The sequence below is a fragment of the Cryptotermes secundus genome, unplaced genomic scaffold (genome assembly GCF_002891405.2).
Source record: "Cryptotermes secundus unplaced genomic scaffold, Csec_1.0 scaffold575, whole genome shotgun sequence".
In the NCBI taxonomy this organism is placed as follows: domain Eukaryota; kingdom Metazoa; phylum Arthropoda; class Insecta; order Blattodea; family Kalotermitidae; genus Cryptotermes; species Cryptotermes secundus.
Genome location: NW_019731225.1, coordinates 595,587 through 621,295, shown reverse-complemented (window position 1 = coordinate 621,295; position 25,709 = coordinate 595,587). Strand labels below are relative to the sequence as shown.

The 25,709-nt window shown below is 47.8% G+C and overlaps 1 protein-coding gene across 1 annotated transcript in view; it reads left to right on the top strand.

Annotated features, from left to right (window-relative positions):
* LOC111866573 (probable G-protein coupled receptor B0563.6) overlaps positions 1–24,629 on the top strand; it is a 44,937-nt gene extending 20,308 nt beyond the window's left edge. The window contains exons 3-5 of the mRNA XM_033752323.1: positions 21,181–21,330; positions 21,837–22,093; positions 22,971–24,629. Coding sequence (XP_033608214.1) covers positions 21,181–21,330; positions 21,837–22,093; positions 22,971–23,609 — 1,046 coding nt within the window. The 3' untranslated portion in view covers positions 23,610–24,629. The remainder of the gene's footprint in view (positions 1–21,180; positions 21,331–21,836; positions 22,094–22,970) is intronic.
* Positions 24,630–25,709: the final 1,080 nt, after the last annotated feature.

Below are 25,709 nucleotides of genomic sequence, written 5' to 3'. Positions count from 1 at the left end.
AGGGATTCGAACCCACGATCCCAGTTCTCGAGCTGGCGAAGACGGTTCATGCCTTAGACCGCGCGGCCCACGTGATCGGCTGTTTAATTAAGTTAGTCCGTTTGGGAAGTGAACCAATTACAGTTCTATTTGCATTTAAGTCGGTCCCTCTCCAAAGAGCTGAGCGGTTTTGAAAACTAATCTAATCGAGCCGCAAACATTTAAATTTATTTTCACTGTGTCCCTGACATGGCTTGTCTCTTCCGGCCAGGCTCAAATCCGTTTCCCTGATTGATTCGTGCCGAGGGATTACGGATATCATAATTAGCAGAGCCTGTAGTGGAAAACAGAATTAACTGCATTGGCATACAATGTACAATGGCTGACTTCTCGCGAAATACTATTCGCCGCTCTCATGTCCTGAAGATGGGAACAGCGGGTTCTTCCAGACGCTTGTCTCTGTTTAGACGTCTGCAGGGCACCTCATACCAGCAGACAATATTCACACTCACCACCGTGAAAACCTCAAACCTCACATGGCCCAGTACAGCATAAACCCGAAGGCCGTTCAGTGGCCCACTGTACCCAGTACAGCATAAACCCGAAGGCCGTTCAGTAGCCCACTGTACCCAGTACAGCATAAACGCGAAGGCCGTCCAGTGGCCCACTGTACCCAGTACAGCATAAACCCGAAGGCTGTTCAGTGGCCCACTGTACCCAGTACAGCATAAACCCGAAGGCTGTTCAGTGGCCCACTGTACCCAGTACAGCATAAACCCGAAGGCTGTTCAGTGGCCCACTGTACCCAGTACAGCATAAACCCGAAGGCTGTTCAGTGGCCCACTGTACCCAGTACAGCATAAACCCGAAGGCTGTTCAGTGGCCCACTGTACCCAGTACAGCATAAACCCGAAGGCTGTTCAGTGGCCCACTGTACCCAGTACAGCATAAACCCGAAGGCTGTTCAGTGGCCCACTGTACCCAGTACAGCATAAACCCGAAGGCTGTTCAGTGGCCCACTGTACCCAGTACAGCATAAACCCGAAGGCTGTTCAGTGGCCCACTGTACCCAGTACAGCATAAACCCGAAGGCTGTTCAGTGGCCCACTGTACCCAGTACAGCATAAACCCGAAGGCTGTTCAGTGGCCCACTGTACCCAGTACAGCATAAACCCGAAGGCTGTTCAGTGGCCCACTGTACCCAGTACAGCATAAACCCGAAGGCTGTTCAGTGGCCCACTGTACCCAGTACAGCATAAACCCGAAGGCTTCTTTGGATGGATGTCCGAGGTAAGAGAGTGCTGGTACATGGTCGGGGTTCGGAGCCCGGCGGGCGCACTTTACCCACGTGCTGATCAATAGGGGATCGCCCGGCAGTCGGCTTTTGTGCCGCCCTGTACTGGCGCGGCGCCTGCACCACTTGAGCGTCGATTCAGCGTCTCTGTTGAGAAAATATGAGTGACGATAGAGATGCAAATGCATGGCGCAGTGCAAGGGAGACCTGCCTCGGAAATACAGTGAGAAGCTGACAGTTTCGCAGCTACTCAAGAAATCCCCAGATTCGTATGGAGCCAGATGGTTCACTACAGCGTTCACAAGAGCCCGTCACTGGTGCCTATCCTAAGCCAGTTGAATCCAGTCCGCGCTATTCTTAGGGCCTGTCAGCGTACATTCCAAATGCCTTGCTTCCACGTTGCAATTAGCTGCCAGCCTCGGGCAGTTGGGCCACTCGTTGGCTGACCCCAACCCCAGCCGTCGCTTTGTCGCTTGTAGTTGCTTACTGCTTCCGGAAGTCTGCTGGCGTGTCGAAACAAATTGGCTTTGCATTTCGAAATTTTGTTTTTAATACTACCACTATGTTTACTCACCTCCAGCTAGTTCCGAGCTCAAGAAAATGTGGATGTATATATCCACTCCCCCATACACCTTCATGGCGTAGTGCTTAATTAGTTAAACACGGGACAACTTCACCTTTTATACGTCTTCATTTGTTTTACGGTCCGGCGAAATGTAATTGACCGCCTGTCTCATAAATTTAATGTATGGCGGCCATTACTCTCATTTTGTCGTTTGTTACCACTACCGACCTTAATCTCGGAGCCAAATCTGACATTCCGCTGCCCGCCATGTTGTTACGTCACTTATTACAAATGACTGTTGTAACTTTTCTTTCCGTGTAACTGCGGCCGTAGTTCGATGTAGTCTGTCCGTCCGGCTGATTGAACCGGATTTATAATTAAACATTTTAATGATGTCACAGGACCGCCATTTTGTACACTGTCGCTTTTGTCTGCTAATGAAGGCAAGCGGCACGAATCAGACTAATTATTCCCGGAATGTGCCTTGCAATTTCTCATAATTGTCCTCTCGCACAGTAAACAGAAATAAACTGCAGCGCTGTTAACGCGTCTGATGTCCGTGCTTGTCTGCCGCACGAATTCGACAAAGATTTTCACATATCGCGTCCGTGAACGTTTCGTTCCAGTCACACCCGGTTTCAAGAGTATGGCCGGTCACGGTAGCCCAGCAGTCTGAGGCTTGAACTGTCTTAGCTCGGTCGGAAGCCGGGATCGTGGGTTCGGATCCCACACAAGACATGATGTTTGGTGTGTGTATGGGTTTATTCTGTGTTTGTGTTGCCCTGTGTTTATGTAGAGGCCTTGCGACGGGCTGATCACTCATTCAAGGAGTCCTACCGTCCGTAAGATGATGGCAATGAAAAGCAACCTCGATACCGCAAGGTATAAGAGGAACGGACTAAGTAAGTAAGTAAGTCGGTCTAGAAAACCGAGATTAACGGCCGTGTGGATTCGTTGCGCTGACCACGCGACACCCTCTATCCGCTAAAGTTGGCACTAACTTCGTCGACAAGCGGCGGTCGCTCGGTCGGAATAGTTCGCTTGTGGACTGAAGCCACGGAGTTTGTGTGTTTGCAAGACCCCGCCATTAAACTCCATCCTGAACGAGCCACACATAGGAGTCTTCCTGCCTCATTTTCCATTTTAATATTTTAACATTTATTTCTTCGTCTCTATACATGTCTAATATTTTTTGTTAATATTTGTTTAAGCTCAAGAAATTTCTCTTTCGGATGTTCTAGAACACTACAATTTGGCTTCGTTTTAATATTATGAAGCAGAAGTACTCGTTCTCCGCCCGGGATATGGTTTGCTTTCATTGTGCGTAAATCTGTAAAGGGGCAGTTACTAAGTGGACGGTAATGTCAGCAATGAGGGTTCGAGTCGCACCTAGAAACTTTACCGCAACACTTGCACATCGCTGTCACAGCTGTGACTACCGTACATACTGGTGTTCTCTGTCAGGTCCGCAGTAGGAAAGAGAGAAGGCGGATTTTTATACACATTACATATGCCAGTGGATACGTCCCACATATTAGCTTTCCGTCAAAGCTTTGTGTCATCTGTAAGCCCAGATCTGCGCTGCTGTTCCTTGGGATAACCTGCAAAGCCAACACAAAGGAGAGGAAACACGCCGGGTCGCGTTATTCCAGGGGAGCGTCACCCTCTTCCGGAAGAGTCGTGTCAGTTTCGATAACAATCTCGGGATATCTCCTTTCCTGGATCTCATATCTATAGACTGTCGCCATTTCCTGCAACCCACGCAGCGTAACTTCACATATGCTGCGACCGCCAGTGGTAATTATACGTACCGCCTCCTCTAACAATAAAGAAATTCTTCATTTCGTTTTTACTTACGGTTCTCACAACAAACAGAATAAATGGACGCAAACAAAACTGGATAAACCATGTGATAGAAGGAATTTCGAGAAAATATGGTTATTACCGGTAAGGTAAAAAGGTAAAGCTGTCCCTGTGCTCAACTAATTAAGCACTGCGTCATGAAGGCCTATGCGGGAGTGGATGTATAAATCCACATTTTCTTGACCTCGGCACTAGCTGGAAGTGAGTGGTCAGCTTCACGCCCTAGCCGCTTAACCCCCCGGTACCCATTGGATAGGATCTTTGGTGAACCCCAGAGCCAGTCTGGACGACGTGGAGAAAAGAAAATTCTTGCCCCCACCGGGACTCGAATTACGAGCCCTTGGTCGTCCAGCCCGTAGCCAGTCGCTGTACTGACTACGCTATCCCGGCTTACCGTTAACCTTTCAAATTTGTATGCTGCCAATACCCAGTTCGAATCTCGTCAGGCAGACCGCATATCCTTTTCTTTTTAGTTCCTTGGGTGTGGTGAGACTGAGCCCACTTTGTACGACGGCCAGTAGCTGGCCTACTGTACCAGCCCCGGATGCTAAATGATGAGTGTGGAGCAGTCTGTGGAATGAGAATTGGGAGGGGAAACCGAAGTACTCAGAGAAAACCTGCCCCAGTACCACTTTGTCCACCACATGACCTGACCTGGGCTCGAGCCCGGGCCGCCGCGATGGGAAGCCGGCGATTAACCGCCTGAGCTAAGGCACGGCCATACCGCTTATGCTTACTGAGGTTTAACGGCGTTCTCCTGAGGCTCTCCAGGGATATGCTGTAATACTGCCTCGATGAGGCATTGAAAGTTTCTTTTCAAATCCTAGCTGCTTAATCATTCATCTGCCCCCCCCCCCAGCAGCCGGAAATGCAGGGGAGCACGGCTCTGCAGTGGAAGCGGAAATGACTCCAAGAGCGAGGGAAATCTTGGGGCAATGTGGTTCCCTCTGCGAGGCTTGTCTGCGAAGTTTGACGAACCACAAAAATGCTGCGGTCACCTGCACTGCGCGCCCACGTAACGGTTCGGTGTGTGTACACAGCAACTGTTCTCGTTTGATTTGTGTCTGACAGCCGCCCGTCCCGCGCGCGGCCCACTACTGCCCAGAGTTCACGACCTCTGCTCTGCAACGGGAAGTCAAAAAGAAGAGGAAGAACCAACCGGTTGGTCTCTCTATTGCAGAAGCACTATGTGATGTGTGCATCTGAAGCCAGCTTTTAAATATTATTTACGTGGATTTCACTTCCCAACGCTTTACCCTCTCACACATATAGGACTATCGGCCACTGCCTAGGAACATTCAAACCCGCCTCCCTTAGAACATAGCGTCACTCACTGCTCCTTCCCTCATCTCTACTTCCTTTTTCAGGTTTGAAGCCACACACTAAACCTGGATCCTATTATGAGCCACCTCAATCCAATCCTCGTTATCATTGTTTCACTAAGGTCCGACAGTGCGTCGCAGTCCGGTGGTTGCACTCCTTAATGATCGAGAGGTTTCGAGTTCAATTCTCGGTTCGGGACCAGATTTTATGAGGTGTTCATGATTTTACTCAGTCTCTCTAGGCAAATACTGGGATAGAAACTTCCTTCCGTGTCCTTGAAATCGCGTGTTCTGGAGCCGTGAACGTTGTGCTAGCCACCCGCGCCAATACATGCGGTAACGGTATGAACCAATTGCATTAGCGCACCTGTCCTGACTGCGATGCTTTCCAGTCGGGCATATCTAAAGGAACTCGACGTTTCGGAACCCCAATCTCTTTCTGTCGTCAGATAAGAGTTACAGTCATTGCGCTTAGCTCTTTCTATCCTATACACTCTTTCACCAGATGGCGTAAACAGGGCTAATTTCCGAAACGTCGTATTCTTCTCGATGTTGTGTACAGTGTACGGAGTCCAGAAACTCAACCACCCCAAGTTACCTGCTGTGAAGGGCCGCGCCATAGCTCAAGCGGTTAGTCGCTGGCTTCCCACCGCGGCGGCCCGGGTTCGATCCCGGGGTCTGGTCAAGTGGGATTTGTGGTGGACAAAGTGGCGCTGGGGCAGGTTTTCTCCGAGCACTTCGGTTTCCCCTGCCAATCTTCATTCTACCAATTTCTCCACAATCACAATCATCCGGGGCTGGTCCAATAGTACAAGGGACTTAGTCCCACCCCACTAGCATTACCTGCTGTGTACAGGAGCTGTTGGTCTTATGTGAACCAGGGCTTCATTCCTGAAGTTTCCGGTGTAGGCATTTGTTCTTCTTACAAGGCAGGTTATCCTGTGCCGTACGCCGTAGATAAGGTACATTTGTCCGTGTCCCTAATTAAAGGTTGTCCATTATCGGTTACTGTCAAATGCAATTTCCTTCTTTCTTCGTTTGGCTGTATCAGAAACTCCTGCTCCACGTCCTGGTCGAGGTCTTTCGCGATTCTATTCAGTCCTTCCAAGCAAATTGCGGGATATTACCTCAGAGCATAAAGCGTGGCATGGAAGTGCTTCTGGCCAGAGTTTAGGTATTATACAAGGACTGAGGAAAACCACGAATCACCTTAGCCCGAACTGTAGCGGTAACGCTGTAGACTTGTATCCGTGACGCTCTCCGTTCGAAACTCAAGCGGGAAATCTGCTCTCCTGAAATAGTTGGTTCGTGGTTTTCTGCAGTTCTTCCAGTCATTGATGGTAAAGTACCTCAATTATACCTCGAGACCTTCCTTTCAGATCTGTTCCAGTTAATCATTTATGTACTCAACACAGGGGCCACGCGGTTGAGGCACTATGCTACAAACCGGAAGGTCGCGGGTTCGATTCACAGTGAGGTCATTGGATTTTTCAATTGACCTAACCTTCGAGCCGCACTATGGCTCTGGGGTCGACTCAGCCTCTAACAGAAATGAGTACCAGGAATTAAGTAAATAATTTTCCTGGGAGTAAAGAGCGGCCGGCGCGTAAGGCTGACAACCTCACCGCCATCTTTGAGCCGATTGTCTAGATAATGTGGAGCCTCGACGTCTCACAACCCTATGGGCCTCCACGGCTTGTTACAGGGATAGCTTTACTTTCTTTTTATTCATAAGATTTGTCGCTGACCCGTGGCTGCTCACAGCGCCGGGAAGTGAGCCCCGGGCCCAAGGTGTGCACCGGTCACAGGCCGACCTGCCTGTCTGTGCGTGGGCACGCCGGAGGTGCGAGTGGGCGTCCGTCCGCGCGTTGCGAGGCCTATCGACTGGAAGCAGCCGCTGCAAATTGAAAGTCTTGTTCTGAGATGGGGAACTGAGAGAAGCTAATGATAACCATACACCGGCGCAGTAATTAAATTGGACCCGAGCCTCATCAGAGCTCGTGCAGAAGCCACCTTCCCTTCCAACATAGGGTTCGATTCTCTTCTCCACAGCGTCCAGATCGGTTCTGGGAAGCCCTCCCAGCCTCCTGTCCACTGGGTTCCAGAGGCTCTTTCCCCGGAGAAAAATGGCCGTAGCATGAAACTCACCACTCATTTTCATGTAGTGCTGAGGTTAATGCTTGGAGCCATACCGCCACTTCACAATACTTCTTCATGGTGTGATGTTGCATAAGTACACGGTGACCATTTTATCTCCACCATTCTAATATTACGCCGCCATTTTCTTGGTTTTCCACGTGGACGTTTTCCGACACTTTTCCCCCCCAAAGTCAATTATCCGTTCGTTGTCTCTCCATTCGCATGTACGGGAACCTAATGCTGCTAAGTACGTTCAGTCGATATAGCGTTTTCGAATAAAGAAGGGGTCAGTCAAGAACAAGCCATAACCTGCAGATTCTTTATGTGACCATTGTTTGAGTGTCAGTTCAACTTTCTGAAGCGTGAGGGAGACAGCAGGCGTCAGTTCTATGTCCACCCTGGGACTTTGCCGGTCAGAAGATGCGAATTTTCTTTGAAGCTTCAGATTAATGTAAATAATGGACAAATATTCAGTCCGTACCTCACACGAAACACACTCCGTCTCCATAACAACGCCCAACCGGTTAATGCTGTTTAGGGAAATAATCGCTGTTTACTGTGAGAACCATACGGAACACATAAATACACTGTGTGGGCAGAATGCAGAGTTTTAGTATCTTGAAGTCCGTACCTCACAGGGAACACACTCCGTCTCCATAACAACGCCCAACCGGTTAATACTGTTTAGGGAAATAATCGCTGTTTACTGTGAGAACCATACGGAACACATAAATACACTGTGTGGGCAGAATGCAGAGTTTTAGTATCTTGAAGTCCGTACCTCACAGGGAACACACTCCGTCTCCATAACAACGCCCAACCGGTTAATGCTGTTATGGAAATAATCGCTTTTTATTGTGAGAACCGTACGGAACACATAAATACACTGTGTGTGTGTTCGAAATGAATGTAAAGCTGGTAGCATATGCATTAATCACTGCCCTTTGAAGGGCCCTAGCACCAAAGCGTGGACATTGTGCCTTTATTACGCTCGAGTGCTGGGCCTCACATCTGTATCTGTGGTTATAATGACGTCAGGTTTTTATGTTTCGCTTTTTTTCAAATTACACCGGCGTGCAGCACAGAGGAATATCCAGCCATACTGAAACGTTTGTCAAGTTCGGCTTCCGAGCATTTGTAGAGATTTACAATTTGGTACTTGAATTAAAATACAAATGCTTTTCCGACGCCCCCCCCCAAAAAACCCCTGAAATTAATCCCCCGATCGCTTTCAGTTTGTTATTAACTAATCATCCCACAACTCAGTGCCAGTCGTTAAGTAAGACTTGTAGTACATAAAGTTAATCCGTAATGTTGGACTGGAAGTCTGAAGATTACTGCCGTATGTTATTTGAATCCGTGTAGTCTGGTACATGATTACCAATGTTTCGAAGCAACCTGTTGTCTCAGTGTTGAGAGTAGAAGATTCATTCTTCTAACCTGAAGACGGAGGTAGCATATCCCTCCGAAAGAAAACGACAGCGAAGAAATGTCACATAGCAAGTCCGTTTCTGCCATGTAGTTCGTTGCCTTCGTAAAGGCCTTTGGTGATGAGGCCTCCCGGAAACTGGGAATTCTTTTTGGCGACGCTCTGTGAGCTGAGACCCTGGGGACGGACGTGCTCTGGTCGCTAAGCAACCGAAGATGGGCTTCATTCATTTGTGAGGAGACAGGGCCCGACATTAGCTGTGGCAGCCCACCGCAAGCCACTGCCCTGGAATGTAATAAACGAATTCTGAACAACATTTAAACCAGTGAGGTTGAGGCACGAGCCCATGTCGGCACAGACATTGTCTGCTTTACGTGTAGCTCGAATTGGACGTACAGGCGCAGCGGTACAGGTGCTCGGTTCAGACCGTTCGGACTGACGTGTTCCATAGTTTCCTCACTTGCTACGGAAATAGGCCGGGGGAGGGGGGGGGGCGTGTCGATTATATGACGACCGCTTCCAATTCGTCAGTCACCATACACGTCCAAACACTGACAGCGTCTTAAATCACAAAGGAACGAAGGCTGCGGTTTTCTTTTTCAGAATAAATTGTTTCATATACAAAATATTGATACACAGGCTAACTTACAATGGATTGTGGATATTGTGACGTGATTGAGTGAGAATAGACGGGGTTTGGACCGGAAATAGGATGTATTGAACTCTTATATAACTTTTAACTACAAATATCTACGACAGTCTCACTGGGTCGCACACCCCGAAGATCACTGTAACTACAGCACACATGAAGTATTCTCAGTCTTTACTAACCGTTGCTTAGTAGCGGCTTCCAACGGCGGACATCCCATTTCCTCTGGATTCCCGAACTGTCCCCGGCCTCAGCTACCAGCGTCTCACTTTTCAGAACTACAAATCTCAACTGATTCATCAAGAACTCAAAATTATGTTACCACCGACGACCAGTCGGCCAGTGTAAAGCCCCCATATGGGGCCAGAGACCACATTTTCATTGCTGTCAGAGAGTTGCGGGTTTGTTCGTATGGGGTGCCCTCTCTGACGAAATGACGGGTCTTTTGCAATTGCTGCTGGTCCTCGCCAGCGCGTCATTCTCGGATCCAAGTCCCGCGGTGCGGAGAACTTTGTTTTGTAGGCCGCGGCACGAACCGCACGGAGAACGTGTTGTCTCTTCATTGTTGCGTGTTCTCTCGTTGCAGGGGAAACGTGTGCACAGAGCTGTTCCCTAGCAAAGGCTGTTGTACTGTCACGTGTTTATACAGCTCTTACTTGGCGGGGGTCTACATGTCAACATATTTCATTTGAATAATGCTTGGACACACGGAGCGTTCAGTACAGAAAGTAAAAGCATAAATGATTTCTATCTGTATGCAGTTTGATGAGTGCCCATGAAGCATTAAGTTATGCTGGGTGGGGGGGAGAGAACCAGAACTAACCTGGAACTGGGGGCAGTCATCTAAAACCAAGAATATTATGAATATATTATGTTCACACCGTATGCTTACCAATATGTACGGTAGCCACGGCTGTTAAAGCGATGTGCAAGTGTTGAAGGAGAGTTCCCAGGTGCGATTCAAATGATCATTCCCAATCTTGCTTTTAATTACATGAGTAAATTTAATTTATTTAATTTGGGTACAGTTTCAGCTATTGTGATATTGGCCCACACAGCGACCATGTCCCGAGGGTGGGCGGAAGAACTGTTATTTTTGCTTGTTTAAAATATATGTTCGGATTTATGTATATATATATTAATTAGCATGAATATGCGGTATAATCCTCACATATTAATTATAATTTATGTCTCTCGTGTGGCACTTCACTTGTTCCATAACGCGCAGATTGGCGCCAATTTCACCAATTACACTAATTGTTATCAATGGGATAACCTCAGATCTCACACTTCAGCACGAGTTTGATTTCAATTTATTTCCATAAGTGGGACACACTGACCCAGTTCCGTGACGGGTTTCGCCGCGCCCCACTCCGACAGCAGCCACGAAATTACATTTGTGTTCCGCAGGTCTGACACGTATCCATAGATGGCTCCAGTATCGTGTTTTTTTTTGTATCAAACCGAACTCCTAATGCAGTGTAAGCTGACCGGACTGTATTGGATACAATTAGCTACGAAATTGGTGTCCCATTCGAATGGCTGATCCTCTTGCTTCGTTTTCGAAATGTCCGATGTTCATATCTCGGTTCGGAGATCGGGAGTTTCGTGATTTTCCTCAGCTTCTCCAAGTAAACACCTGTATAGTGTCTCAAATTGGGCCACGACCGCTTCCTTTAACTTCCTTTTTGATTAATTATTCACCAGACAGCCTTCCATTGGAAGCTATGCCATATGAGCTACTGTCAGCGTTTTCGAGCACTTATTTCCTTAGTATTGGCGTTTATGTGCGGCCGTCCACATTGGAAATGCTGTATATCCACGCAGAAACATGACGTCTGAGTTTATCACTGCGGTATTTTTAAGAACACAATCATAGATCGTTTTTGCATTAATATACAATCGAGACACATATCTTGGTGAATGTGACTCCGTGTAGTCTCGTAGGTATCCACCAGCGTGTTCATAAACATAAAGGCAACGTTTTTGGTGAATGTATACCAGGCTACACGGCATCACGTTCCATAAGACAGATATTTGTTTCTATTGTATACAGTAGAACTAAGGAAGACATACTGTCGATCGAGTTTGAAATAGCACAGAGAGAGGCACGTGATCTTCGGTGAGTCCCCCATACATACACATATGTTGAGTGTAATATCTACAAGTTCGTAATTACATAAATTTCTCATCTGCTTGCCGCGATGTTACATTTCCATTAAAATAATGACTTACATTAATCCAGTCCGTACCTCACAGGGAACACACTCCGTCTCCTCTGCAAAGCCCAACCGGTTAACGCTGCTTTTTGTGAGAGCTACAAGGAACACAAATACACCGTGTGAATGGGTGACTTAGTTTAAGACTGGCGGTTTACCGCCAATCAGTTCGTCTTGGCGGCAAATCCCTTGGGACTCACGACCATTAATTTTATTTACGAACTGAACACTTGAGGTTATAGTCGTTATGTAACATCCTCTCTGACGAGAGGATGGGTCTGTCATTAACAATTGCTGCTATTCCTCGCCAGCGCAGTCAGTCTCAGGTCCGAGTCCCGCGGGACTCATGACCGTATTTTACTGTCTCAGATTTGAGACCCCTCCCCAACCTACAGGATCAGGTCCTCCAGGAAAAGGGTGGCCTGGCTATACCCCCAGGCACTAGGTTCCGTTTCGTCGCCTCCTGCGACTCGTAGGGCTACAGTGGAGGTGTACGACCCCGCCTCCACACGGGCTTACACCGTGTGGGCAGAATGAAGCTTCTGTTTTTGTGCAGGTGGTACATGCAGTTGCCAGTTTGTGTCAACCTGATTTGCTGACGACATCCTGTACGAATAGCATTTGCAGCAACTTGCAACTGAATGCGTGTGTAGGAGTGGCTTGGGTGTTGCCCACAGATGTCTCTAGCAGCATTGGACATCTGATGACGGAGCGCGGGCGCATTTATCTTCGTGTCACTGCGGCAGTAAGTCATGTAAACACATGCTGTAATATCCGACTGACAGTTCTGAGCACTTCATACAGATACGGTCTGGCTGCCCTAATTCCAGCATAATGTTTCTAATTGACATGTCCTATTGATAGGGTTAAACCGTTTGTCAGCATACATAATTCTGGGCGTAGATATAGTGAGGCCACGGAAAGTTGTCTCGCATCTGGGGGGGATAACAGCTCTCGAGGCTTCCCCCTCTCTTCCTTCTGTCATCTTCCCTCCCAGGCTTTGTGGCCTTACGTAAACCAGCCCAAAGCACTGGGGGGGACTGAGGGGGGTGGGTCCGTGCCCTCCTCTCTGACCCGTTTCCCCACTTCTTTACAACTGCCCCAGGGAATTGGTCCTGTTGTATCCCGAAGATGGAGGCAGTATCTTCCTACGAAACAGTTAACGGGTAGGCCTAGCTGTAAAGCGATAGATTCATATTTTGGGGATGTTCAGTTCGAATCTCAGTCGAGACACTGGATATCGCAAATATGTAGATAGTGCATGGAGTAGGCCACGACCACTGCCTTCAGAGGCCTTTCAGATTCGTTTGTCATCTTGCCATTTGACATTGTATAGTCTAGCTGCTGTCACCGTCGTAGAATGCGCCCGCATCCCTCCACACACACACACACACACACACCTCCGAAACGTCGGTACCCACGTACAAGATTGCACGGTGTCATTTGATATAATGACGTGTAGTCCGTCGAAGATCAACCGACTTTTCTAAGGAACATGTCACCTCCATCTTCAGATGTCGAAGCGGGTAACAAGCAAGTTCTTCTAGTTTGGTTTCGCTATTCGACCCTGATGACGCAGGTGACATGTTCCTCCGAAACTGCGTTACAATTCTTCATACCCGCCGCTGAGAGGTGCCCGGGCCTCAGAAAGATTCACAAAACTGTAAGTCAGTGACTGATGATTTCAGTAACAAACATGAATAGGCCGCGCCATAGCTCAAGCGGTTAGTCGCCGGCTTCCCGATCCCGGGTCTGGTCAAGTGGGATTTGTGGTGGACAAACTGGCGCTGGGACAGATTTCCCCTGCCAATCTTCATTCCACAATCACCCTCACCTATTATCTGCAAGTGGCCGCAGTACAAGGGCCTTAGTCCCACTCCACTAGCAATAAAAGAAAACGAGATATTCTGGGCCCACCATATGGCCTGTTACTGTGGGTTCCTTGCGCGACCTTCCGTGAAGCTGACCACTCACCTCCAAATACTGCCGAGGTTATGAAAACGTGGATCTATACATCCACTCCCCCCATGCAACTTCATGCCGTAGTGCTTAATTAGTTAAGCACAGGGACAGGTTTACCCATATCTGTTTTTTATTGCCGTGATGCTCCCCCATATTTGACTCCTGTGGTACACCCCTGTGAGCGCAGACTTTATTTAACAATTTAAATAACCCGTTTTATGCGTCACACAGTAAATCACATACAGCCCTTACAGAATAAAACCGGCGAAAGCAACGAACTCGTGGTCTTTAATTCACTGCCGTCTGAAGAATGTAGTGTTTCATGCAGCCTATATAGAGCAGTCGCTGCTGCCATCTCCTGCCGGCTAGGACAACCTCTTCCTCCTACTACCCTTCCCAAAAACATAACAAGTATCGTGCATGACGACGCCATAGTTCGCGAAAATGAATTTCCCTTCTAAGTAGCCATAATGTCTGTTGAATTTATTAAAACACAATGGTTACTATATGTACCACCTGCTTTAACATTCATAAAGAATGCACACACAAGTGCATTTATGTGTTCCGTGTGTTTCTCACAGTAAGCAGCGATTATTTCCCTAAACAGCATTAACCTGTTGGGCGTTGTTATGGAGACGGAGTGTGTTTTCTGTGAGGTACGGACTTCAAGATACTAAAACTCTGCATTCTGCCCACACAGTGTATTTATGTGTTCCGTGTGGGTCTCACAGTAAACAGCGATTATTTCCCTAAACAGCATTACCGGCTGGGCGTTGTTATGGAGACGTGGTGTTTCCCAACAATTCTTCTCTTGTTGCATTGTATTCGTGGCCGCGGTAACATTTTTACCGAGCTGTTGCCTAGCAACGATGGGCGGGATTTATGAAGTACGCTGTTGATACGGGATCAAGTGGCATAATATACATATTAAATTTCGTAAAGATTGCTTCAGACATTGAAAAATTGATGGGGAGGGGATCCACGCACAGACAGCATCTTGATCTCATAAGCCTACTTTTATTTTTTAAAAAATAAGGAAATAAGGACAGCGGCTTTGAGACAGACCACTTGAAGGTCTGATGATGATGATTTCTGTGAGATCGGGTGCCGTCCAGTACCATTCAGCCATATGCAGGCAGACGGTTGCAGAGCTACAAGTCACGTTCTGCTCAGTGATGAGAGGCGTTCACCGACATTGCTGGTGATTATGTCGAGTAGGTGACTTGTCTTTCCTACACATCCGTTGTATCTGTAACATTCTGTGATTACATACAAGGTACTTCTGAAATTACCCTCATATTGACATTCTAAAATGCAGTGGTAACAATACCGTAACGGATTTGCTCAAAGCATTGCTAGGCAACGGCTCGGTAAAAACGTTCCAACGCCCAGCAACCCGTTCATCCAATCCAGAAACCTCGTTATTAGTCACGGACACACGTGACAATATGTTTCGTATGATTCTCACGCTCTCATTGAGAACACTGTGTTAGCCATTCTTGAGTGATTGACAGGAGACAGTGCAGTAACCAGTTCTGTGTATCCATCTCGAAACGCATAAGCCGTGAGGAAACAAATGGACGTAAAATGTTTCATTTCTCTCTGCAACTTCTGTGCGAAATATGCTTCCGCTCCGACATTCAGCGAGATGCGCGCGCAGACACGTGTGTACGTCTCCATGTGAAGTGCTCGATTTTAACAAGAATTTGAACACGCTTACAAATCTTAGCAAGCGTCCCTAGAATCAAATTTCATGAAAATCCGTGTGATTGATTTCGAGTTGTTAGGGACGGACAGGCAGATGGTGAAGGAGTTCTGTGTTCGGCTGTCAGGGTACCTGTCCCGCTTGAAGTCCCAAGGGGACTACAGCCCGCAGCCTGATGGGTTCATTGGGGACAGTTCCCATGGTTACACAGTAACCCCACTTGACTGCTTAACTGCGCATGACGTAACCGAGTGCTGGATCAGCTGACCTTTGTCCCGTGAGACGCGAGATTCTCGCGGCGCTGGGATGTGACGCACTGTAGATGATAGCCGACGTTTCGGAGGAACACTGTCTCCATCTTCATTCTCCGAAATCTTGGGAAATATCTAACACTATACACGGCGTCACATCAAAGAAAACGGTGATCTTCGCGAAATTCTTGCTTGGTTTTTAGCCTACTTTTCTTTCTTTGAAGAAACAAAAGAGGCTTATGAGATCACCTTGCTGTCTGTATATCAGTCTGTGCGTCTATGTGACTGTATATCCCTCCCTATTTTTTCGTTCTGTATACGGTCCGGGTCGTGACAAAAGAAAATTAGTCTGTTGGTTCTTCCGAGAACTTCTGCATTTGTGGTCTATTTTATCCGTACTGTCAGTAGCTCAGACGACATAGTGTCAAGTGGTAGGATGATTAGTCAATAATGAATTAAAAAATGTGTGTAGGGAAGTGGTCGTGGCTTATTTTCAGGTACTATTCTGACATTTGCGTGTAAGGACTGACGGAAATCCTCAGATTCGAACCAGGGAACATTTGAATAGGAAGCGAGAGTTGCTACTGGCTCAGAACTGGCACGTGTCGCTGTGTAACAGGAGGAACATGTGTGCCTAGTCACGAGGGATGGAGAACATCTGTGGAGCTCTGGAACACGTTCCGAATTTTGTGGCGAATCTAGAGGTGGTCGTGCCATTAAATTGGGTACATTTACCCCATTTTGCAGAGCAGTAACTTCCGGATCCTCTGCTCGATTAATCTACGGATCCTGCTTTCAAGACGTGTCTGTCTGCCGCTGAAATCTATCCTTCACACATGCGCAGTGATTTCTTTCACCTGCCAACTTTTCTTTAAGAAAAAACAAATTATCTGTCTGGCGCCTCTGAAACCTCGATGTGTTGTATCGATCTTGCGATCGGTTTGCATGGACTGGCCCCCGTTTGTTCCTCACTTTTCCGCACAGCCACTTGGATTCTTCGCTCTGTTTATGTGTAGGTGTAGCTCGTTTATTCACGGCTTCATAGATGCTCCTGCCTGAACACTGAAATGATTCTGAATGGCTCAGGAAGAGAAGAAAACGCTGCTTGAGGAGCACGAATCCATTTGCAGATTTTATCGTAACGGAAATACAAAGAGCTTTTGCGACGATGGGAACGGGACACGGTGTTTGTCAATCTGTGAACCGTGACTGTAATTTGTGTGTTCCGCGACATCCTGAACTCAGAGCGAATTTAACGCATTTTAAAGTCGGGGTTCAAAGTTTGTGGATAATAGCAGATCTTGTTAAATTTACTTTTCATATGATGTCCACTGGTTGGAACAGGCACGTTCTAACGAAATCTTTGCCTGAGAACAGAAGCAGATGTAGCCTCCGAAACTTTACATCTGCGAGCCCAGTAGTACCATCGCTTCAACCCTTTGGAACTTATCAGGAAAAATATTTCGGTTGGATCTCATGAAGCCTGCCTGGCTTTGTTCTTGCCCCCAAGGATCCGGGGTAGCTCAGTCGATATATCGGCCTACGAGCTGGACGGCTTTGGTTCGATTCCCGGGAAGGTCAAGAGATATTTTCTGTTCTCCACTGTTTTCACACCGACTCTGGGGCCCGCCCATACCTGGTGTGAATTGGGCGGAGCTTCAAACTGACCTCTCACCTTCATCTACAGACGAGGTCAAGAATGGTGGTGCTGTAAGGCTACCCCCATACGTCTTCATGGCGCGGTGCGCAGGGACAACTTTGCTCTTCTTTGTCTTTTTACCTGCTCGCAGACTACTACTTGCCCTGCTTAATCTTCAGACTTCAAGACGGAGGCAGTGCGTTCCTCCGAAACGTCGGTGAATTTCTTTCCCAGGAGAGAATTTCGACTCCGTGGAACACTGCGATGGCTGTGTGTATGATGGATTGGAGAGGACGTGGGAGAAACCGGCCGTGACCTATTCTAACTAACGCTCTAGAACGTGCCGTAGCACTGCTTTCCAACTGCGGTGGCTCAGAATCCAAGTCAGGTCATTTGGGATTTGTGGTAGACAAATTGGCACTAGAGCAGGTTTTCTCCGAGTACATCTGTTTTCCCTGCCAATTTTCATTCCACCAACCGCTACGCACTCATCTACCATCCGGGGCTGGTACATTGGGCCCACCAGTGGACTCATTGTGACCCACACCCCACGGATTTAGACGTATCCCTAGGGGGGGTGGTCACTGCGGAGCGTTCTAACCCGGAACCACCGAATACGAAGCGAACGTTAACAAATTAGCACGGACATGCGACCCATTGGAGGGACGGCTCGGTGAATGAGCACATAGACAGTCCCCTTGACTTCCGCAAGTGTGTCTCTTCGTGTACAGAAGGGCGAGCTGTCGGCTTCCATTTAGTCACGCGGCAGGAAGACACGATACGCGATGACGTAATTGGTGTCCTTCCTCTGAGGGTTGGTCCAGTGCTGCAAGGGTAACCGGCAATTCTTGTGCACAAGTTGGGAAATGTTCTCACAGAGTTGGCCACGAAAAGTAGGATACTATATGTGGTCAGACACACGGACGTTTCGGAGGAGCGTACTGCCTTCGTAAGGCAAGGAACAATTCAGCGAGAAAAAGGCAGCCAGCCTTGGACACAGAGGCAGAACGAAACGAGGGTGGACTTGTATGGGACTGCACGGTGTCACGTCACTGAAAACAATACTGCCGTCTGTGAATGATAGCTTTAAATTAGGGAGAGACTGTCGGTGAGTAAACGAGAAACACAAAGATAAATCCTTTCAGTTTCATTATTACCCATATATTGTTGCTATCCATCTAAAGATTTTGAATCCTATTGTTACTGCAATGTGGTCTGATCTAATGACAGCATTGTACGAGGACTACCCCTTGTCGCTTGCTCGCCACTAGTCATTTTAACATATTTTCAGCCGCGCTTTGCATCTGCAGGCCGGTTCATGCATCCGCAACTGCAGACGCGCCCCGAAGACGCCGAAATTAAACAATGAGGTCCGGAGAACAGGATGGCCGGTGCCTCCCTTTGTTGCGTCACAATGTGAAGTGTCGTGGGTGTGACTGGAGGGGGCCCCTGCCCACACAGGGCCCTGCATGTCTGCACAAGATCTCGGCTGCTAATTATATGATAATATGGATCTGGAGCACTAGAACCATGGGTTCGATTCCCTCTCGAGGCAAGAATTTTATGTCCGTCACTTTTTTTTTGTTGGTACGTCCTGTGTACTTTCTTATTATTGATCTGTTTATTAAAGGATGCTGCCTGTGTATTTCGTTTGGTTTTTGGCGCATTTAAGAGCGCTGTTATGTGGTCCGACTTGCAACGTCGAATGGTAGGACGAGTGGTGTATAAATATTTGTAACAGAAACTGTCGTGGCCTGATTTAAGCTACTGCTCTGTCATTTGACTCGGAAGTTACTGAACGAAACCACATAAAACTTTTGTGATGATAGCCAGGTTCCACGCCGGTATTCGACCGGACACCTCCCGCCTTGCCTCTCCAACCAGCTCGTTCCCTGTAAAGTGGGCTTTGTATTTCACCGATTCTGAACCAAAAGTAACTCTGCGGGTCGACTTTACTGGGGATTGTGGACGCTCAGACATTCAGACTCGACCTCAATATTTCTGAATTTGAGGTTACCACAGCGGTGTCTGTGAAGTGTTATGTCTTCTGGGAGATATTGTCATGTAGTCCGGTGAAAGTCGAGTGACGTTTCGGAGATAAATATTTGCATGAAAAAGGCAGCAAGGAAATCTTTGTGCCCCCTTCATGATGGTTTATTTCATGGCTTAAACTTCGGCCCTGAAGATGGAAGCGGTGTTTCTCCGAAACGTCTGACGAATTTCACCAGAATACACGGCATTATATCGCAGAAGGCAGAAATTCACTTTGTGGACATTCGGCGAAGAGCCCGTGAAAATGTAGCGGACTGCTGAAGTGCTCATCACTGCCCCTAAGATGACATCGCCAAAAAATAAATGAATGGTTTCTTTCTCAGAAGTTCTCTCGGTCCAGGAATCAAATGGCTTACTCTAGCAAGTAGTATCTATCAAGCGGTGAAACGTCTTTTTTTTTTCCGGAAACCGTTTCAAATGGCTCCTCATTCGATAGCCTTCATATGTGACGCAGGCAAACCCGTAGCATTTTCCGGCGTCCATTCCATGACATGGAGTCTGTGCTTTCAGCGAATAATCCACATTTTTTCGACTACTTTTCTCCGCATGAAGGTCCTGCATGTCTGCAGAAAGAACGGGCTTGTAGAAATGTATCTCCTCATCAAGACAGAACTGCGTGGGCAGCTCAGGAGACAAGCCATTTGTCTTATAAAGAGGATCAGCTTTTGAGATGTGGTAACGTATAGGTAAAAAAAGTAATGTTGCTTTGCGCTTAACTAATTAAGCACTACGCCATGAAGGCGTATAGGGGAGTGGATGTTCGGACCCCCGTATTCTTAACCTCGGCGCTATTTCAAGTTGAGTGGTCAGCTTCACCCCTCGGCCTCTTAATCTCCCTCCCGGTACCCACTGGACAGGAGGCTGGGTGAACCCCAGAGCCGGTCTGGACGCTGTGTGGCAGAGAAAGAGCTTGTCTCTACCGGGACCCGAACTCCGACCCCTCGGCCGTACCGACTGAGCTATCCAGGCTCCTGATGAAGGGTAAGACTAGGGACTAGGGAAAGCCACGAAGAGCGTGAGTCAGGATAGTAGGTTTTCCCTACCGAGATTCGAACCGGGCATCTCCTCAGTTCAAGTCAGAAGAGCCACGGCGTCCGCCAGTTCGCCGGGTCATTGCCTGCAGAATACGCAGAAGGGCTCGAAACTAGCCACCCCTTCAAGACAGGAAAGCGTAGCTTTGATGCTTACGCTGGGCTCGGTATGAGTCACGTGACAGGAAGCGACAGGCCGGGCGGGCTCTAGTGCTGCCCCGCGCGTCGAACATATGAAACCAAAACAAAGGCCTCCCAGGGCGATGAGAACACGTCAAGCTTTGTTCTTCCCGAAACACAAAACAACCGCAAAGTCGCTTAACTTTGCAAATAAAAGCCCACAGTTTGCCACGTTAGCATGAAGTAACAAGCTGACTGTCGTCTCGCTCGTTTGTGGCGCCGTGCGGTAGGATGCCTGGGAACAATGAGATGAAACTGAAGTGAAGTGGTCGAGGCCTGATTTGAGAAACCTCCCCAACATTTACCGCTTAACATGTCGATGCATTTTAGTAAAATCCCCGAATATAAAATTTAAAAATCACAAAAATAGTTTCAGCTGTTCTTGTTACATGCGGACAGACATGGTGAGCCTTGTAGATCCATTCTTATTATGTTTTGATGACGGGGACGTTGCTGAGCAGCAGATGAAATACTGAAAAGCCCTCAAGAACCCTTTATAACACATTGTAGCGTGTAGAGCCGTTGCAACGTCCGCGAGATGGGCGAATATACCAGGGCCTTTTCTCGGCAACAGCTTTGGTAAACACGTTCCCGCGGTAACGAATACGCCTGCGACAGAGGAATGCTGAGATGTTATAAGCAAGGGAAAAGGTTAGAGCTTAGTTCTGTACGAGATTCTGTGAAGAGAGGACTTAAGCGTGTAAAGCTGAAGAATCTCTACTGTTAGAAGCCCTTGCCAGGGAACGGCTAGTGAAGACACAGCAGACTGGAAAAGGATTAGCGGGTGCTGTGGTGATTTGTGAATTATGGAGAGTAGCTGTGATGTAATTGCTTGTATTTTCAATTCGTGTGTATAAATGGCCACGTACCGACCAATAGCCTTCATTCCTGTCTGTTGCAGGCTACTCTGCGGCTGCGCTGCTCGCCATCTTGTTCGCCATTCCCTTCAGCCTGAGGCTCAGGATATACAAAGACTCGGGCCGGTGGAGCAACCTGCCCCAGGCTCTGTACCATGAACACATGGAGCTCTTTCTGGGAAACGCCTGCTTGGGTAACGTCTTCAGCAGATACATACTGACGTTTCGGAGAAATGTGGACGTATTGTCTCGTCCATCCCGACTGAGGTTTCTTATGTTTTCCTTAGTCACTCCTTGACAGCTTCCTGGACAGTATCTTTATTAGGTCATGGCAGTTTCTTTTCACGTCACGTCCAGTAATTTATTTATTGAAAATCTCATTGGACATTATGTAGCATGTAAATAAGTAAGTAAACATTGTTCACTTCGTGATAATTTGCTGCACTCGATTTAGCACCTCAGTATGGAGGGTTTTGACTAACGTCTGTCTGAAACATCTCTGTGGTTGCGTCATACCTTGAGTAACCAACCTTACGAAAGAAAAGTCCTTTGTCTTGAACCAGATCTCGGGCATGGGAATTGTGAACGGAATCCGGTGACGTAACTATCTGCGTCACTGTTGCGAGATGACGCGCCCTCGAAGATGTTTTAGACGCAGTTTAAACTGATCTCAAATTCAGTGCCCCCTTTTATTTTGCAGGCGTCGGCGTTATGATGCTGCTGGCGCTCACTGTGGAGCGCTATGTATCCGTGTGCCACCCCGGAAGCAGCCAGCCCCTGATGGGGCCCCCGCGCCTTATCGTGTCGCTCATTCCCCCACTCACGTTCCTACTGTACCTCCCCAACGTGTTCCGCAATGAACTGAGGCCGTGTTTCGCCTCCCCCGATGGGCCCCTGTTCTACCAGAGGGAGGACAACAAGCGGTTCCTCAATTCAGTGTTCTACTCTGTCTACAAGGTGCGTGGCGCATAAACGTGCTATAGAATCTTCTCGGGCGATCGGCCGAGTCAGCACAGAACTAAAAACCGACGTTTCAGAGATCTTCTTTGGCTCCATCATCAGGGTCGGCGTGGTGAATGATCTTACGTCACCGATACTTACACCAGTTTGTCAAATCGGTGCCTCTTCGTGTCGCTGCAGTTCACCATTTCCACCTTGATGATGGAGGCAGAGGAGATCGCTGAAACGTTGGTTTTTAGTTCAGCGTTGACTCGGCAGATGGCCCGAGAGGACATCATGTGTGGTACAGTTCAGCTGCCCTGCCTGCCCTGTTCATGGTGCCCCAACGTGTCCAGATATTCCGTATCCTCCCCGACAATCGAACCTCGATTCCTCGGTCTTCAGCCCGCACCGTAGTCAATGTACTGACAGGAAATATTTTAAATGCCGTAACTTACAGGTAAAGTACATCTGCTCCACAAACCAGGGTACGTCATACGTTGTGTAGGCAACCTTACGGATGAAATATCCCTTGTAGGTCTGTTCAGATTTCCTTCCACCGGAAGTACGTTAAAATAGAACGTAGTAAGTAGGATTTGGGGTCTTGAAGACCTCTGTCTTCTGGAATTAACACCGTGTAGCCCGTTGAAAGTCAACCAACGTTACGGAGGAACATTGCCTGCCACTTGCTTTCACGCACGGTTTTTGCTTGGCTTATTCTTCGGCCCCGAAGAAGGAGGCGACGTGTTTCTCCTAACCTTCTGTTGACTTTCACCGCACTCTACTGCGCTATGTCGGAACCAGTAACTTTCCAATGATGAGGATGACGCACGCTTGTTCCTGTGGCAGATGGAGCATAAGCACGACGCTGAAAGCAGTCTCGTTTGCCCCACAGGTGGTGCTGGAGGTCGTTTTCAAGGTGGGGCCCACCGTCCTGCTAGCAGCCCTTAACATGAGGATAATGATCGTGTACCGCCGGTCCTGCGAGCGAAGGCGCAGGATGACCCTGTGCAGGACCTCTTCAGACGAGGATCCCCGGAAATTCGCAGAGGAGCGGCGCCTTATCCTGCTGCTGGGCAGCACGTCGATCCTCTTCCTGGTGTGCGTCTCCCCGATGGTCATCCTGAACGTGACGCTCTCCGAGACGAACCTGAGCCTCTACTCCTACCAGGTGTTCCGGGCCGTGGCGAACCTCCTGGAGGTCACCAACTACTCCATGACCTTCTACATTTACTGTTTGTTTTCTGAAGACTTTAGGAACACGCTCCTGAGGACATTCAGATGGCCTTGGAAAGGAAGTGCGCCGACAGCATTCCCAGACGCCCATAATGCCGTGGTCAAGAAGCACGTGACCGGAACCAAGTCCAGCGCTCCGCCCACAACAACCACAACGTCGGCGACGAACAACAACAGCGCCGCAACAACAGTTTGCCTGTCCGTGGGTTCTAACAACACAACGCAAAAATTATTGAAGGGGTTGAGGGGTTGCCGGCCCCTTCAGGGGTACGGAGACGGTGGCACTGCCAGTGTATAACGGGAACCTACCCGTCATAACGCGGGGAACCCCCCCCCCCGTCCGTGTTGCCAGGCCCGGCTATTCTGGCAGAGGGTCCATTGGCCCATGTGCGGTGTTTGGGAGTTATATGCCCTTCTTCTTTCTCGCGATGCAGCGGCAACCACTGCCTCGCTATATCCTGACGCTTACTCAATATGCCGGTTCTGAAGGAAACTTGTGTCACAGTGCATCGTCTTTCTTTTCGAAACAACTTAGCATATGCTTAATTGAGCACTGGGTCATGAAGACTTGTGGCAGAGTGGAGGTATAGTTCCATGCATTCTTAACCCCAGCACTAGATTAAGGTGAGTCAGTGGTCAGCCTCGAAAACCGGCCGCTTTACCCTCCAGGAAGGTCCCCCCCCCCAATTTCCAATTGTATATTAACGATGGGTGGGCCCCGCAGCCAGTGTGGACGGTCTGAACAGGAGACCAACTCCGTGACTCTGCTGGGAATCGAACCCTGTTTCTAGTCACTGTACTGAATTAGCTACCTAACTTCAAGTAATTTTCATGCAGAGCTCTGCGAGTGTGGATGGTTGGGTTCCTGGATTTTGCTCATTCGTTCGTTCATCCGAACATTAGACGACGTTTCGGGAACTATTTCTGATGGACATAACTGAATAATACACACCTTTTTACCAGAGGACGGAAGCAGATTCAATATCCGAAACGCTGTGTTCTGTTTTAATATTATACAATGGGAAAAGTCGAGAAACTCAGTAATAATGTAGAGTGCTGTCTTCAGGTACATAACGCCGTGTAGTCTGGTAGAAGTTAGCCGACGTTTCGGAAAGTGCGCACCAGTCTTCAGAGTCAGAGATATGCTAAGCAAGAGCAAGAAGTAATCACCAAGTTTCCTGTGGCGATGAACTTTCGCCGGACTACACGGCGTCACATTTGTATCCTATACCACGCTGTCAAAATTCTTGGCATGAGATAGATTTTAATGCTAACTTTATAATCTACCTATAAGTTAAAAACAAAGCTAAATAAATTAATTAATTAGTAATATAAGTTTAAGGTCTTTCATTCTGGTCCGTCACACTAACCAATTAACAATCAAGTTCCTTCCGTCAAATGTGACACTTTTTTAAGTTTTCCACCTCGTCAGCACCTGCCTTACATGTTTCGGCTCACCACGGAGCCATCATCAGAGGCATTTATAGTAGAAAAAGAAATCACCAACACACAAAACTTCACTTTGTCCAAGATAGCCACGTTCCAGTTAATTAAAATAATTACAAATAGTTAAAATTACCCAGAATGTCGGTTCACTAAAAGTTTTTCACACACCACAGTAGCTTCCTTATTTGATTCGTCGTTAATTCTGTAAAATTATGTTTCGTTATTTGAAGTAAGAATTCTTAAAATCCCTAGAATTCTTTCCCGCTTGGCCCAATCTTTTTGCTTCGGGATGTTGTTGACGTGTGTTGTCTGTCGGTAGTTGATGTTGCTTGTCTGTGTGTTGTGATGCAGACAAGCAACCTCACAGATGTTTTTGACACAGAATATACTTGTAACTGCCTCGTGAATTTATTTAAGAACCATTGCAATTACTTTTATGATCTTTAGTGAGTTAATGTTACTTTCCTTCTTCTTCCCTCTCTTCCCAAGTCAGTTAAGTTGAGTCGAGTTGAGTTAGCCAGAGAAACGCTGAGGGTCAGCCATTGTGAGCTGTTGATATTAGAAGCTGGTAGCTGAGACCGGGGATATTTCGGGAACCCACACGAAGTGGAACGTCCAGTGTTGGAAGCCGGTACCAAGCAACGGCAGTGAAGTAACTATGGGCAGCAGTGTGTGCGTGTGTGCGCGTGCCTGTAGTGAAATTAAAATGTAGTCACGCGCTGTATCCAAAGAGTCCAGTAAATCCAATAATCAATCAGAAACCCGTCACTAGTCACACTCTATCACGTGACGTACGAATGGGCAGAATTGAGATTGTGTTCTTGTGAGTTATGGTGCCGTGCAGTCCTGTGTCTAACAAAGTTTCGGATGAACAGACTGTCCTCCAGGCACGCTGAAGATGTTCCTCCGAAACACCGGTAGCCAGTTACAAGACTGCACTGTGTCGTAATAC